This window comes from Stomoxys calcitrans, chromosome 3 (genome assembly GCF_963082655.1).
Source record: "Stomoxys calcitrans chromosome 3, idStoCalc2.1, whole genome shotgun sequence".
Lineage (NCBI taxonomy): Eukaryota > Metazoa > Arthropoda > Insecta > Diptera > Muscidae > Stomoxys > Stomoxys calcitrans.
Genome location: NC_081554.1, coordinates 47,815,580 through 47,831,919, shown reverse-complemented (window position 1 = coordinate 47,831,919; position 16,340 = coordinate 47,815,580). Strand labels below are relative to the sequence as shown.

At 38.2% G+C, this 16,340-nt stretch overlaps 1 protein-coding gene and 2 long non-coding RNA genes across 3 annotated transcripts in view; 2 read left to right on the top strand and 1 right to left on the bottom strand.

The window, feature by feature from the left end:
• Nucleotides 1–1,081, bottom strand: part of LOC106082761 (galectin-4) — a 53,275-nt gene extending 52,194 nt beyond the window's left edge. The window contains exon 1 of the mRNA XM_013245490.2: nt 999–1,081. Coding sequence (XP_013100944.1) covers nt 999–1,028 — 30 coding nt within the window. The 5' untranslated portion in view covers nt 1,029–1,081. The remainder of the gene's footprint in view (nt 1–998) is intronic.
• The window catches only part of LOC106082765 (uncharacterized), a 95,193-nt gene that overhangs the window by 70,561 nt on the left and 8,292 nt on the right, over nt 1–16,340 (top strand). The window contains exon 3 of the long non-coding RNA XR_001220541.2: nt 908–1,031. This is a non-coding gene — a long non-coding RNA (uncharacterized LOC106082765). The remainder of the gene's footprint in view (nt 1–907; nt 1,032–16,340) is intronic.
• On the top strand, nt 6,780–9,894 carry LOC106082764 (uncharacterized). Its single transcript, XR_001220540.2, has 3 exons — nt 6,780–9,317; nt 9,387–9,573; nt 9,650–9,894. It is a non-coding gene; the product is annotated as an uncharacterized LOC106082764 (long non-coding RNA).

Genomic DNA, 16,340 nt, shown 5'->3' with positions numbered 1-16,340 from the left:
GATTTTTCTGATATTGAAAATCGGTTAGGAAATGCTATCACAAGCAACAAATTAAGATACCAGACTGCAAAAAATTCAAAAAAAAAAAATAAAAATATATAGTTCGAATTTTTGGACGCTATAAAAGATATGCCGCTCAAAAAATCGTGTATTTGAGCACTTGCTAGCAGATTAAAATTTTGAAGATCGGACCATAAATGCGCTATTGGTAGCCCGAACAAAATTTTGTAGGACCAAGATAAACTACTTTTAATGGGCCCCGGGCATTCTAGAGCGCTGAAATGCAGATAGACTAGATATGTTAGGTTAGGTTGAAAAGAGGGTACAGATATTAATCCGCCCCAAGCCACCATGGACATTCACCTAAGCCAGTGATCGGCTTGTTGTGCGCTATAGTCTAGATAACACCTCAGCTCTTTGTAGCAAATAAAAAAAATTTAAATCGGACAATAAATCCGCTTCTGGTAGCCCGAACAAAATTTTGTAGAGCGAGGTAAACTACTTCGAAAGCCCAACAATGGGCCCAGGCCTTCTAGAGTGTACATAGTCTAGATAACACCTCAGCTATAACCGTATTAAATTTGGTAAATATACCTTTATCCATTCACATATGGCAGACTTATTTCTACTATTTTTTTTTTTCTATCCCACTGTGCGACGGCCAAGAAGAATTACTTTATGTTCTTTATAGATTTTTATATCTTTTTTAGAATTGTTTGTGTCAAACATTGATTTATAGGACAGAGGTCATCAACTTTGAATATTCTCCTATACGACCCCGTACCATTTGCTAATATCCAGTTAATCGTATTCCAAGTTTTCTTAAAGACATTTGTTTCACTTCTATCCACTTCTCAAATTTAGCTAAATATAGCTGCTAAAAATTCATTTCTTCAACTCATTTTAGTGTGTTTCAGCTCCTTGATGCCAAATATATTGTTACTTGCGAAGTTCTCTTCCCATCTACAACTGCAAGAAAATATATCGAAACTACTTACCCCCTTTAAAGTGACGTAAAATGTACTCATGAGGTAGGTAACTACAAAAAAAAACACTCCAAACCAAATGAAACGAACGAATTCAACTGGCATTGTTTTCAATCCACTGACTGTTGAGCCAGGTATGAAAAAGCATTTTAAAAGTTTTTTCTCTCTTAGACTTTTTTCAAATCTGATATTTTCGAAGCGTTTCTAATTAATATGTGAGAAACTATCAATCAATAGTTGGCTTTTTGATACCCTACAGGAAAAGTTGTTATATTATTCAAGGTGATGTTCTTTTACAGGATACCTAATATATAGTAAGAGAATGCATCGAACGGTCAAAACTCTCTAAATTATTGATTCTAGTTAAATTTCGTTCCGAATTCAAATGTTTTCCCAAAACGTACCATTAATAAATAACTGGGAGATTTCTCAAGTGCCAACTGGTTCAATTTCTATTACAATGATAAGGGAAGTCTTTTTATAGCCGAGTTTGAACGGTGTGGTGTGCATACCTTTAGCGAAAAAATATGAAACACAGCATTTAAAGATGCCCAATTTTCCAAAATTGGGGGTCACCCTGGCGCAGAAGTTAGCATGTCCGCCTAGGTTCAAATTCCGGCATAAACATCGAAAAAATTCTCAGCGGTGGTTATCCCCTTACTAATGCTGGCTACATTTTTGAGGTATCCTACCATGTTGAATCTTCTCTACCAAGTGGTGTCGCTATGCGGCACGCCTTTAGGACTGGGCATAAGCAAGGAGGCCCCTTATTATTTAGCTTAAACTTTAATCGGAATGCACTCATATTGATATGAGAGAAGTATCCCCTGTTCATCAGTGAAATGTTGAAATTAAATTTAGTAGTAATAATTTTCCAAAATTTAAGGAAACCGTTTCTTTTGTTGAACGATATTTTACTTGATTTTAAGAAACTTCTATCTTAAATATTAGTATTATACATATTTAACTTTGTACATTATATGTATAAAATACAGTTGATGGTAAGGAAATTGGTTTTGGGAAAGAACGATACTCAATCTTCGTTAAACATAAAAAGGCCTCAAAAGTAGTGGAGTTGTTTTTTCCGGTCAAGATGGGAAACTGCTTTACGCTGTGATGAGTACGTCGCTCGTCTAATGCCGGCCTAACTCTCCCTGTATCACCCCTGGGCATTAATTCTACCTCGGAACCGCTTTCGTATTTTTTCGAGGTGGACCCCATATCTGGTGATTATCCATATCATCGTCATTATGTCTGCGACCAGACCTCCGCATGTATACTCACAACGTTGCGTCCAGGTCTACCATCTTCCCACACAGTACTTGTTCGGCGTATCTAATCACCGCCTTGCACTTCCTCTCGTCTTCCGGCGTATTCTGAACTATTGCCTCAGGCGAAATGTCACCAACCGCAGTTTCCAATACCCTGCGTCTTTCAACACAGCGCACCCAGTGAAAGAGTGTGTGTTCCACATTGTCTGCAACTTCTAGGTCCTCATAAATGCACTTGTTCGAGAAGCATTTGCCCATTCTATGCAGGTATATCCGGAAATTACCATGACCTGTCAACAGCCGTGTGACGCAATAGTTGACGCCGCTGTGCTTACTATTTCTTCACATCGGGTATTAGACATCGCTTCCATCTGGCCCGATTCTCATTCGTTCACTTTTATTGCCATCTCTCGATAGTCTTCTCTCGTATGATCGGTTTCAATATAACCCTGTCCGCTCTGGCTGTTGCACTTCGCGGTGTAGAGCCTGGCTTGCTCCATGGCCTGTAGGTCTCCCAGAACCATTCCGGCTATTACGAGGGCTGCGGACTCCGCCACTGTCCACAGTGGGATGATATGACCCTCGGAGCCGCCGTCCTCTGTACAGAGAACAGGGATTTCACTCGGCATGCTGTCTGCAGTGTCTGGTCCCTTATTTCACTTTCATAGAGGAGGATGCTAGTGCATGTCTCCATTAGAAGTCTGCGCTTGCTCGGGAGAGGCCCATCTATGTTTGCCATAAGTCGGTTGAGTTGCGCCGTCATCCTCTCCGCCTTTGTTGTCGCATGCCGTATTTGCTCTGCATAGGTCAGCTTTGTATCTAGTCGGATCCCTAGATGACCGATCCCTTTGTCTTCACCAGTATGTCGTCTATGTTAATATCCACTGCCACTGGAATATTTTTACTCGTTAGGAGTAGCAACTCCGTTTTCTGCAAGTTGCAAACCGGAGAGTCCCGCCAATCTTTTGCTTTCAGTCTTCCGTGCCTCTTGCTTTGATGACTGTAGCGATGTCGTCAGCATATCATACTATTGTAGAAAGGTTCCGTCTGGCATTTCTGTTCGAAGTATTCCATCATAACTGGCATTCCAGCGGCGTTTTCTCTCTTCCCGGTGTGTCAGCCCACAATTTGTCATTCCAATCAAGAACTTGCTGGTCTTCAGCAACTCGTTGGCGCAGCTAGCTGGTTGGGAGACGAAGACCCTCCTCTGATCTCTGGAATTAAGTGCAGTAAGCTGCATAGTCATTTCCTCATCTGTTGTTCCCGTTTCCTTGATAACTGCATAAATGATCTCTTCGGCGGTAGAGAGGGAGTCCAGGTCGCAGATCTCTATCGTCGCCTTTGGTCTTAGGTCCTGCATAACTGCAGCCTTCTTGAGGGTACCCTTGAGGGACTCGCAGAACACTTCCTTATTTCCATCTCTGGCCATCACGAGGAGAATCGCACCCATTTTTGTTTTCTGGACGGAGCGGATGGTGACTACCTCCGCTTTCGCGTTTCGCCTGAGGTCCCTAGGCACGTCTGCATAACTGTGCCCTTCTTTCGGCTTTATTATCTCTGCTGTTCTTGGCCTGCATACCTGCTTCTACTTCTTCGCGTTTTTCCAGTTTTTGCGGTAGCTTTCTATAATGCCCAAGGGTTTTTGTATCCTTGACATACCATTTTGGACATTCTGCTGATATTTTTCTGCCTCCCTATAGCCAGTCGCAAGGACTTCTTTGTCTTTCCAAGCGCTTCTTTGTCTGAAAGAACAACACACAGAACACAGAGTGACGTTAAGCTCTAAAAATTGGGATACAGCTACACCTTGACTATAAATTTTGGTCGACCAGATATTTTCTTTCCAAAATCGTACATTTATGTAATAAAACATACACAATTTTAATTTTTTTTCGAATTGAACTAAAGCGATCAAAATTGGGACTCTTTTATACCTTGACAGTACATATTGTGCGACTTAATGAATTTTCCGATGTACTGTCATTATTGGTACTATTTGGTACTTTCTTTACTGAAGGGGACAGATTTCTAAAGTTGTATACGCAATTATTACACAACTTCATGATCTTATTAATCGAATGACTACCTAGGTTGTTGGAAGTCCTACAATAAAAAGAGGGTATCAAAAACGGGGTTACAACCCTACTTTTCAGGGTTACAAACTAAAGTCCAAAGTCATAATGCCCGCCACCACAACTGTAGCACTTGTAGTGTAAAAAGCTTAAAACCTCAACGAAACAGTCAAACGAATGGACAGACGAGCAAAGCTGCCGTAATATTGTTTACAATTTCTTACAGTAGTTGCAATTTTCTCACGTACTTGAACGCAATACCTGACGATTTCGCGAATCTAGTATGCATTAACACAGTGCAATATCTTATCGATGCCATAAACAATTTCAGTTAAGTTGTAACTTTGAAAGCAATAAGTGATTAAATTTAAATGCTGATATTAAATGAAAAAAAATTATAAAATATAATGAAAAATAATTTGGTAGCCGCTACAAAACATAAAAAACAAGTAAAAGCGATCTAAATTCGGCCGGGCCGAATCTTATATTACCTCCACCATGGATCGCATTTGCCAAGTTCTTTGTCCGATATCTCTTTATAGGCAAACAAAGAATAATGGATAAGAATTGCTTTGCTATTGCACTTGATTTGGCAGTTGGAGACAAAAGTGGAGGTTTATTGTGCACAAAATTCAGCAAAATCGGATAAGAATTGCGCCCTCTATGGGCTCAAGAAATAAAATCGGGACATCGGTTAATATGGGAGCTACATATATCAGGTTATGAACCAATTCAGACCATCCATGGCAACGTTGTTGGAAGTCATAACAAAACCCTTTATGCAAAATTTTATCCAAATCGGGTAATAATTGCGCCCTTTAGCGGCTCAAGAAGTCAAGATCCGAGACCGGTTCATATGGGAGCTATATCAGGTAATGCACCGACTTAGACCATACTTGACACAGTTGTTGGAAGTTAAAACAAAACACTTCATGCTAAATTTCAGCCAACTCGAACAACAATTGCGCCATCTAGTAGCTTAAGAAATCAAGATCCAAGTTCGATTTATATAAGTACAGTTATTGGAAGTAATAGCAAAACACCCCGAACAAAATTTCAACCAAATCGGATAAGAATTGCGCCCTCTAGTGGCTCAAGAAGTTAAGATCCAAGATCTCCTTCGAAAGTTAACGTGCTTTCGGCAGACGGACATGGATAGATCGACTTTATGGGGTCTTAGGCGAATATTTCGAGATGTTACAAACGAAATGACGAAATTAGTATAACCCCATCCTTTGCTAGGGGAATTTTCACATATTTTGGTTGTCGGAAAGCCTTCACACCCTCAACATATTTTAATGGCCATAAATACTGATGAAGGCAACATAATGGGTATGGGGTGCTTTTTAATGGTATGTTGTGGTTCCTAAAAGTTAAGAATTCTCAAAGAATGGATCATCATGCCCAAAGAGATGTAAAGGAAAATACAATGAAATAAGCTCAAACACACTGAAAAAAATATGAATCTCCGACCAACATAACTGCTTACAGTGACTTCAAAAAATTGCCCAAAATGCTGAAATAAAAAATTTAAACCCATTTTGTGCGTGAGGTTTTTTGTTATCAAATCACCTTGTACGTAAAATTTTATCTTATTATTCTTATATATAAGAAAAATCAATTTGTTTGTTTGTCGATTGGTTTGGATTTACCCCCTCCCCAAACAGGACTATTTTACTTACCATGGCAATATGGCGCTCACATAAACGGTATTTGAGTGTAGAATACGAATCTATTGTAATATCCAAATGTGTGACCAAGTGTTTGGGGGGCCTCCCCATCCCTATTACACCACCCAAAAGGACGTATTTGTTGACCATTGCAATATGGGGTTATTTAAGAGTAGAACTTCAATATGATATATATTTTCAGAGCTAATAATAATAAAGGGGTTCAAATAGAGGTATTTGGGAGAAGAATACGAATCGGATATCCAAATGTGGGACCATATATTTCGGCCACCGGTCCTTTCCCAAAAATGTATTTCTTATTTCTTTCATATGAACGGTGAAGGCGCCTTCAGCCCGTTCCCTTCCGTTTGTGCCTTGGTTAAGTTGTGTGAGCAATGATCATTTAGAATCCCACATCCAGAGAAAAGTTGATACCAAACATGATCATATCAATACCATACGGTATTGATAGTAAAGCAACACCGTTTGGTAAAAAAACAATACCGTATGGCATGGATGAAACATAAAATGATTAATACCCTTTGGTACTAGCCTTATTACCGCACTGGTATTGGTTTTAATAGCAATCTGCTATTGGTTTTTGCACCAGACCGTTGTTGGCTTTAGTACCAAACCGTTATTGATTATTCCACCCCTTAATGAACCAAAAACAAAAACCATTGAAAATAATTTGAATCTAATTTTATTTCGCTTATTTATGTTAAAAATTACAAAAAGTAATGTTACACCGTGACCAACCACAATTCTTTGCACTCAACAATTGAGTTGAGTTTGCACTCATTGATTTCCAGAAAGGTTTTTCATATGGATCATCTCGTTTGTCCTGTACAAATCTCCTAAAGTGATCTTCCTTATTCATAATCAACAGTTGTATGTCCTCAAATTGCTATGATAGTCGATTCGGCGTGAGACAAGATCATCAGCATTGAAACTTCTTGTCCTATGGAATCGCTTTCTCAGACGCCTGACGTTCCGTCGCATTGTTTCCGGCTCATTCACTCGTCTACCTTAGCAATTTGGTCATCTACGGTCAGTACCCTAAAGTCATCTAAAGACAATGCTGATGCAGTCCCCCTAAAACTTTCAACATACAAGTCCCAGTTCACGTCTCGATCTCTCCAGCACCTGGATCGTTCAGTCATAATCCGAGTCCGTCGATCCCTGAAAACGACCAGAATTTTAATTGGATTATGTTCACTTGAGCTTTATTCGTCACAAACCCTCCATCTGGTAAGCAGTAAATGCCGCTCCTTTTGCTGCCGTAACATCAATGTATCTAACGCCTGAAGGCCCATCATAGTTATACTTCTCGCTCGGCATGCTCGATACACGGACGTCATTCAAAGTCAAGTCGATTCTCATGATCAAGCGAGTGCTGGGTCATTTTCGAGAACCACATCGAGGAGATTGCGTTGACGTCTAGACTTAGGATGAGCAGATTGCTACTCGCTAGTAGTAGCACTGTATCCATATCCAAGATTGTCGGCGCTAAACCTACAATAGATGGTAGCCTAGAATATCTTACCCCACCGCCCTTCAGCACAAATGCAGACTCCCGTACAGTCAATGTCGCTGTTATCTACAATTATCGCAGTCTCCCCCGCTGTTAGTAAAGACTCGCAAACCCCACAGCAATCCTACAACACTACCATCGACTACATACGGTTCCTGTACCAGCTTGACCGCCAATCAAACCAATTATATTAATACAATTTGATCCCCATGAGGATCTTTAATGCCTAGCGTTCGCCCTAGCCGCCAAACGAGCATATATCGAACAGGCCGGTGAGATCATCATGTGATCCCCCGGCAACCCCATAAACGAACAATTCCTGCAATAAACGGGGTTCGAACATGCCGAAGCCATATATCCGCCCAATCCGCAACGCCGACAGACATCACCCTTCACGCGGCAATCCCGTATCCTATGGTCGAAACTTATGCAACGGCGGCATGTGAAGACCGCATCCTGCATATGGGCGGTGAAGCGGAACCACTACACATACGCCCTCTCCTCACACAACTTATCCGCCACCCTCGGAGTACACTTCAGGGTGACGTTGAATCGCCGTCCTCAGGCTTCCAAGGCGCAGAAGCCAATCGTACTGACCGACGGAAAACGTCCTCGCTAATCGACACCTTCAAGTTGAGGGAGTACAGCTCTGCCATGAACTCATCAGGAGTTATGATAGCATGCAATCCCCTCACCACCACCTTGTAGCCCAGCTTCTCGCGGAACTCCACCTCCAATTCCATCTCCGCGAACTTCACCTTTATGCGGTCCCTCTTAGCAACCGAGGGTGTGCGGATAACCGCACCGCCATGACGAGTCAGACGGACCCCGTGAACCCTTACACCAAGTGTGGGGCCCACCTCCCCTACTACCTTCTTGACGACCTCCGCAGAAGTTGTCACCGCCTTCCGCTTGCCTTTCACCACCACCGACCACGTCTCCACCGACGGGGGCAGCGGGGGCAACAAACGTGCCGGAGCGTGTTTGATAACGGGGGCAACAGGCACCGACTGCGAAACAGCCGTACGCCCACCCACGCTACCTTCACCCACCAACACGCCGCGAGCAGCCATCGCGTCATACACATACAACTTCCCCTTCAACGCCTTGTTATCCAGCACAAGACGTATGAGGAGCTCCTCATATTGTTCAGCGTACTGAATAACCCTCCTATGCACAGCGCCACTAACACCTGCCTCATGCACCGTCTCCACCGGGGTCACCTCCTTCATCTCCCCAACAGTGACCCCTTGCTTCCCCAGGGAAGCAAACACCCGCCTGCGACCCCTACTCTCTCGCTCTACCTTCCTCAGAGTCAAAGCCCCGTCATTCCAGGCGAACCCAGCTTCAGGCGTTTGCCATCCTCCCCACCACTCTCACTGGACAACAACTCCACCAACTCCTTCCTCAACCTAGCCTCTCGTCCAGCACGGGCCACCGACAAATATATACTAATCACACAGTCCTATGTCCCCCACCTGCTGCACTCCCCTTCTTCTCTATCAACCTCTTCACTATCACCTTTAAGATCCACCTCTCCAGCATCAAAAACATTCCATGTCTAACTGGTCAAAACAAATACTCCAAAACATTCACCAAAAATATCCGATAAACTTACTTTCACCGCTAACAGAAGTGTGGCAACCGAATGACGCCCAGTTTCAAGCGTCAAAGTTGATAACTGTTTAACCTTTCTGCGTTGCTTTTGTGGAATTTGTATGCAGAGTTGCATTTTTGCAACACGACGCTCAAAACCAAATCTCATTCTGTTTTGGCCTTAACAGGTAAGTTGTCATTTAACATTTCATAAGGACATCACTTATCAGAAATTGTGTTTTTTTTTCATTCAACAGTTGACTGTCCGACAGTTGGTCTGGAGAATTCACATGTTGTCGTATTACATGCGTCGAAACCAGATAAAATCAATGATATCTTCGCAGGAGTTGTGTATATGCCGTTCGATTTGCTAAGTGGTGCAAATGGGCAAAAGATAATTTACTCAATGCCTGAAAAACACCCTACGGTGTAAGCATATTCCAGGTATGTTATGCAACGTTGCACTAATCAAAGATCTGCACTCACACATCTCCTCGTTTTTTTTCCTGCTTATTTGCAGTCCAGGAAACGGAAACTTCCTCTGTACATAGCTGCGGCATAACAACTGAAGTAAAGTACATTGTGATGGGATTCTGCGATAACAAAGCCACGGGCTACGAAATTATCTACTTAACCCGTCTCCAAACAGCGATCTACACAAAGATTGAAAATGCAAACGATAACTACTGTGGGGTTTCAATTATAAATTGTGTCTTTTGTATTTTACATTTTTGTATTCTTCGAATAATGATGATTACATTGTAGCATGGTATGATTTATGTAATAGTATATATAAATTTATTTATAATATATAACAAAAAATAAAATAAAAAGCTCTATATGTAATCAATTAAAAAGCTTGTTATTTATTATTACTCATGTATGGGGATATCTCTTATAGTGTGATAGATATAAGTCTTCCAATTTTTATTTTTAGACCCTCCACCACCTGACCTGAAAGATGGGGACTATTCTTACTAACGACATCTGGCATCCAAAAGCCGCAATTGAAATAATGTATCTTAACGTATTGTATGTGTTTGTTACAAAGTAAGTTAAGACATGATCCTATCAAACTAAATCAAACTGCCTAAAAGTGTGCACCAATATATTATGAAGAAGAAAAAACTGACAGGCAATAAATAATAATTAATGTGTGCAAATATCGGAATTTTCAATAAGAGCGCTACAAAAAATTAAAAAAAACAAAAGCGGTTGTGGATATCAATGAAATTTTTTATTTCTGTGAAAGTACGTCCAGGCGCTGAATCCAATTTTCGACGGTATTCAAGCATAAATCGGCCGATACTGCAATTTCTCGTTCAAAATTCGTACGAAGTTCAACAATCGTCACTGGCTTGTTGGCATGGACCAAGCCAAATTAACCCAGGTAGTGTACAGCCAACAGCTGAGTACAATCTTTTCTCGCTGAGTACATTATCTGTTAACGAGATTTCATAACGTTCGACTGTGTGTGAGCATTTTACAATATTTAAAAACCATAATACACACAAGCAACGAAAAATGTCGGGAACGAGTAATAAGCACAAAATCAGAGTTGCACTTATCACTGATTCTGAAAGATAGTGCACACAATATCTTGTGGTTGAGCAGCTGCTACTTGCATAGACCCAAGATATATTTATTACAGATAGTGGCAGTTGTGCAACAACAAAATATTGAGTGCACTATCTGTCAAAATCAGTGATTGTGTTTGTAACTAGTTCGCACCATTTTGATTGTTTGTATGTACTATGGTTCTAAACTATGGGTTGCCCAAAAAGTAATTGCGGATTTTTTAAAAGAAAGTAAATGCATTTTTAATAAAACTTAGATTGAACTTTAATCAAATATACTTTTTTTACACTTTTTTTCTAAAGCAAGCTAAAAGTAATAGCTGATAACTGACAGAAGAAAGAATGCAATTACAGAGTCACAAGCTGTGAAAAAATTTGTCAACGCCGACTATATGAAAAATCCGCACTTACTTTTTGGGCAACCCAATATAATACACACACTCAACCAAAACTGATTGGCAGATTGTGCAATTCGCGAGAAAAAATTGTATTCAGCTGTTTACGGTACACTATCTGGTACTTATGTCATGCATAGACCATAGACTCGGTGTAGCACCTCAGGAAATAGTCTAACGGTGTCCAATTATACGACCGAGGCGGGCAATCGACTGGACCAGATAACACGTTCTCCAAACTTGGTTTGCAATAAATTGATTGTGACATTCGCTGTAAGGCTTGTGGCGCCCTCCTGTTTGAACCACATGTCCTCCAAGTCTATATGACCCGATTGGGGCCAAAAATAGTGTGTTATCGTTGTTATACAATAATTTTTGATAAATTCAAGAATTAAGACCCATTTCCCTCTAAGACGCATAGTTTAGCAGATAAAGCCATTTTAAGTTTTCCAAGTGAAATTTCGATTTTAAATGGTTTTCTGATGGAGTCACGAATTAAGGCCCAGTTTCCCATTCACGGTAACGTGCCGGTCTTGATCATCACGGAAGATTTTCAAGGAAATAGAAAAAGGTATTGCTTTATCCAGTACCACTACGGAAAGAGATTTTCTTCACGAATCTATCGATGTTCTCAGAATTTTGAAGTTCGCAATAGTATGGAAGTTACAGCAATTTCAAGCTAGTCTTGATTTTTTTAGCATTTTTCGGATATCAATTATGCGATTTTGAGCTTGTTTTTTGAACAAAAAACATAGGAGTTGCACTAAACCGAATTTTTTGCCATAATCTTCAATACTGTATACTCAACTCGAAAAATTTTTTCGCATCAAAAATTAAAAATTTTCATAAGGGGTTAACCTTTGCGAAAAAAAAATGCAAAAAAAAAATATGTCAATTTTTTAGTATTTCTGTTTATTTTACGAATCGTCTTCGAATTTCGAACTGAGGAATGCTTTAAGATTTTCGAAATTCGAAAAAATGAACGAGTTACATCGTTTTAGGCCTTGAAAACGACTTTGAAATTTTACGCCCAAAAAATTTCGGGTTTTGCGATGTTTTTCATAGAATAATTTACAGTATTGCTTCATCCGGCGCACCTATGGAAAGAGATTTTCTTCACAAATCCAACGGTGTCCGAAAAAGTGAGTGTTCGCAAAACTAAGAAAGTTGCGGCAATTTCAAGCTAGTCTTGAATTTTTTAGCATTTTTCGGATATCAATTATGCGATTTTGAGCTTGTTTTTTGAACAAAAAACATAGGAGTTGCACTAAACCGAATTTTTTGCCATAATCTTCAATACTGTATACTCAACTCGAAAAATTTTTTCGCATCAAAAATTGAAAATCCAAAAAATCGAAAAAAAATCCAAAAAAATAATATGTCAATTTTTTAGTATTTCTGTTTATTTTACGAATCGTCTTCGAATTTCGAACTGCGGAATGCTTTAAAATTTTCGAAATTCGAAAAAATGAACGAGTTACAGCGTTTTAGGCCTTGAAAACGACTTTGAATTGAAAATTTTCATAAGGGGTTAACCTTTGCGAAAAAAAAATCCAAAAAAATAAAATGTCAATTTTTTAGTATTTTTGTTTATTTTACGAATCGTCTTCGAATTTCGAACTGCGGAATGCTTTAAAATTTTCGAAATTCGAAAAAATGAACGAGTTACAGCGTTTAAGGCCTTGAAAACGACTTTGAATTTTTACGCTCACTAAATATTGGTTTTTGCGATGTTTTTCATAGAAAATTTTGCAGTATTGCTTCATCCAGCACACCTATGGAAAGAGATTTTCTTCACAAATCCAACGGTGTCCGAAAAAGTGTGAAGTTCGCAAAACTAAGAATGTTGCGGCAATTTCAAGCTAGTCTTGATTTTTTTTAGCATTTTTCGGATATCAATTATGCGATTTTGAGCTTGTTTTTTGAACAAAAAACATAGGAGTTGCACTAAACCGAATTTTTTGCCATAATCTTCAATACTGTATACTCAACTCGAAAAATTTTTTCGCATCAAAAATTGAAAATTTTCGTAAGGGGTTAACCTTTGCGAAAAAAAATCCAAAAAAATAATATGTCCATTTTATGTCCATATTCCAAAAAAATAATATGTAAATTTTTTAGTATTTCTGTTTAGTTTACGAATCGTCTTCGAATTTCGAACTGCGGAATGCTTTAAAATTTTCGAAATTCGAAAAAATGAACGAGTTACAGCGTTTTAGGCCTTGAAAACGACTTTGAATTTTTACGCCCAAAAAATTTAGGTTTTTGCGATGTTTTTCATAGAATACTTTACAGTATTGCTTCATGAAGCACACCTATGGAAAGAGATTTTCTTCACAAATCCAACGGTGTCCGAAAAAGTGTGAAGTTCGCAAAACTAAGAAAGTTGCGGCAATTTCAAGCTAGTCTTGATTTTTTTAGCATTTTCGGATATGAATTATGCGATTTTGAGCTTGTTTTTTGAACAAAAAACATAGGAGTTGCACTTAACCGAATTTTTCGCCATAATCTTCAATACTGTATACTCAACTCGAAAAATTTTTTCGCATCAAAAATTGAAAATTTTCATAAGGTGTTAACCTTTGCGAAAAAAATCCAAAAAAATAAAATGTAAATTTTTTAGTATTTTTGTTTATTTTACGAATCGTCTTCGAATTTCGAACTGCGGAATGCTTTAAAAAAATTAACGAGTTACAGCGTTTAAGGCCTTGAAAACGACTTTGAATTTTTACGCTCACTAAATATTGGTTTTTGCGATGTTTTTCATAGAAAATTTTGCAGTATTGCTTCATCCAGCACACCTATGGAAAGAGATTTTCTTCACAAATCCAACGGTGTCTGAAAAAGTGTGAAGTTCGCAAAACTAAGAAAGTTGCGGCAATTTCAAGCTAGTCTTGATTTTTTTAGCATTTTTCGGATATCAATTATGCGATTTTGAGCTTTTTTTTTGAACAAAAAACATAGGAGTTGCACTAAACCGAATTTTTTGCCATAATCTTCAATACTGTATACTCAACTCGAAAAATTTTTTCGCATCAAAAATTGAAAATTTTCATAAGGGGTTAACCTTTGCGAAAAAAAATCCAAAAAAATAATATGTCAATTTTTTAGTATTTTTGTTTATTTCACGAATCGTCTTCGAATTTCGAACTGCGGAATGCTTTAAAATTTTCGAAATTCGAAAAAATGAACGAGTTACAGCGTTTTAGGCCTTGAAAACGACTTTGAATTTTTACGCTCACTAAATATTGGTTTTTGCGATGTTTTTCATAGAATACTTTACAGTATTGCTTCATCCAGCACACCTATGGAAAGAGATTTTCTTCACAAATCCAACGGTGTCCGAAAAAGTGTGAAGTTCGCAAAACTAAGAAAGTTGCGGCAATTTCAAGCTAGTCTTGATTTTTTTAGCATTTTTCGGATATCAATTATGCGATTTTGAGCTTTTTTTTTGAACAAAAAACATAGGAGTTGCACTAAACCGAATTTTTTGCCATAATCTTCAATACTGTATACTCAACTCGAAAAATTTTTTCGCATCAAAAATTGAAAATTTTCGTAAGGGGTTAACCTTTGCGAAAAAAAATCCAACGGTGTCCGAAAAAGTGTGAAGTTCGCAAAACTAAGAAAGTTGCGGCAATTTCAAGCTAGTCTTGATTTTTTTTAGCATTTTTCGGATATCAATTATGCGATTTTGAGCTTGTTTTTTGAACAAAAAACATAGAAGTTGCACTAAACCGAATTTTTTGCCATAATCTTCAATACTGTATACTCAACTCGAAAAATTTTTTCGCATCAAAAATTGAAAATTTTCATAAGGGGTTAACCTTTGCGAAAAAAAATCCAAAAAAATAATATGTCAATTTTTTAGTATTTTTGTTTATTTCACGAATCGTCTTCGAATTTCGAACTGCGGAATGCTTTAAAATTTTCGAAATTCGAAAAAATGAACGAGTTACAGCGTTTTAGGCCTTGAAAACGACTTTGAATTTTTACGCTCACTAAATATTGGTTTTTGCGATGTTTTTCATAGAATACTTTACAGTATTGCTTCATCCAGCACACCTATGGAAAGAGATTTTCTTCACAAATCCAACGGTGTCCAAAAAAGTGTAAAGTTCGCAAAACTAAGAAGGTTGCGGCAATTTCAAGCTAGTCTTGATTTTTTTAGCATTTTTCGGATATAAATTATGCGATGTTGAGCTTGTTTTATGAACAAAAAACATAGGAGTTGCACTAAACCGATTTTTTTGCCATAATCTTCAATGCTGTATACTCAACTCGAAAAAATTTTTCGCATCAAAAATTGAAAATTTTCGTAAGGGGTTAACCTTTGCGAAAAAAAATCCAACGGTGTCCGAAAAAGTGTGAAGTTCGCAAAACTAAGAAAGTTGCGGCAATTTCAAGCTAGTCTTGATTTTTTTTTAGCATTTTTCGGATATCAATTATGCGATTTTGAGCTTGTTTTTTGAACAAAAAACATAGAAGTTGCACTAAACCGAATTTTTTGCCATAATCTTCAATACTGCATACTCAACTCGAAAGATTGTTTCGCATCAAAAATTGAAAATTTTCATAAGGGGTTAACCTTTGCGAAAAAAAATCCAAAAAAATAATATGTCAATTTTTTAGTATTTTTGTTTATTTCACGAATCGTCTTCGAATTTCGAACTGCGGAATGCTTTAAAATTTTCGAAATTCGAAAAAATGAACGAGTTACAGCGTTTTAGGCCTTGAAAACGACTTTGAATTTTTACGCTCACTTAATATTGGTTTTTGCGATGTTTTTCATAGAAAAGTTTGCAGTATTGCTTCATCCAGCACACCTATGGAAAGAGATTTTCTTCACAAATCCAACGGTGTCCGAAAAAGTGTGAAGTTCGCAAAACTAAGAAAGTTGCGGCAATTTCAAGCTAGTCTTGATTTTTTTTAGCATTTTTCGGATATCAATTATGCGATTTTGAGCTTGGTTTTTGAACAAAAAACATAGGAGTTGCACTAAACCGAATTTTTTGCCATAATCTTCAATACTGTATACTCAACTCGAAAGATTTTTTCGCATCAAAAATTGAAAATTTTCATAAGGGGTTAACCTTTGCGAAAAAAAATCCAAAAAAATAATATGTCAATTTTTTAGTATTTCTGTTTATTTTACGAATCGTCTTCGAATTTCGAACTGCGGAATGCTTTAAAATTTTCGAAATTCGAAAAAATTAACGAGTTACAGCGTTTTAGGCCT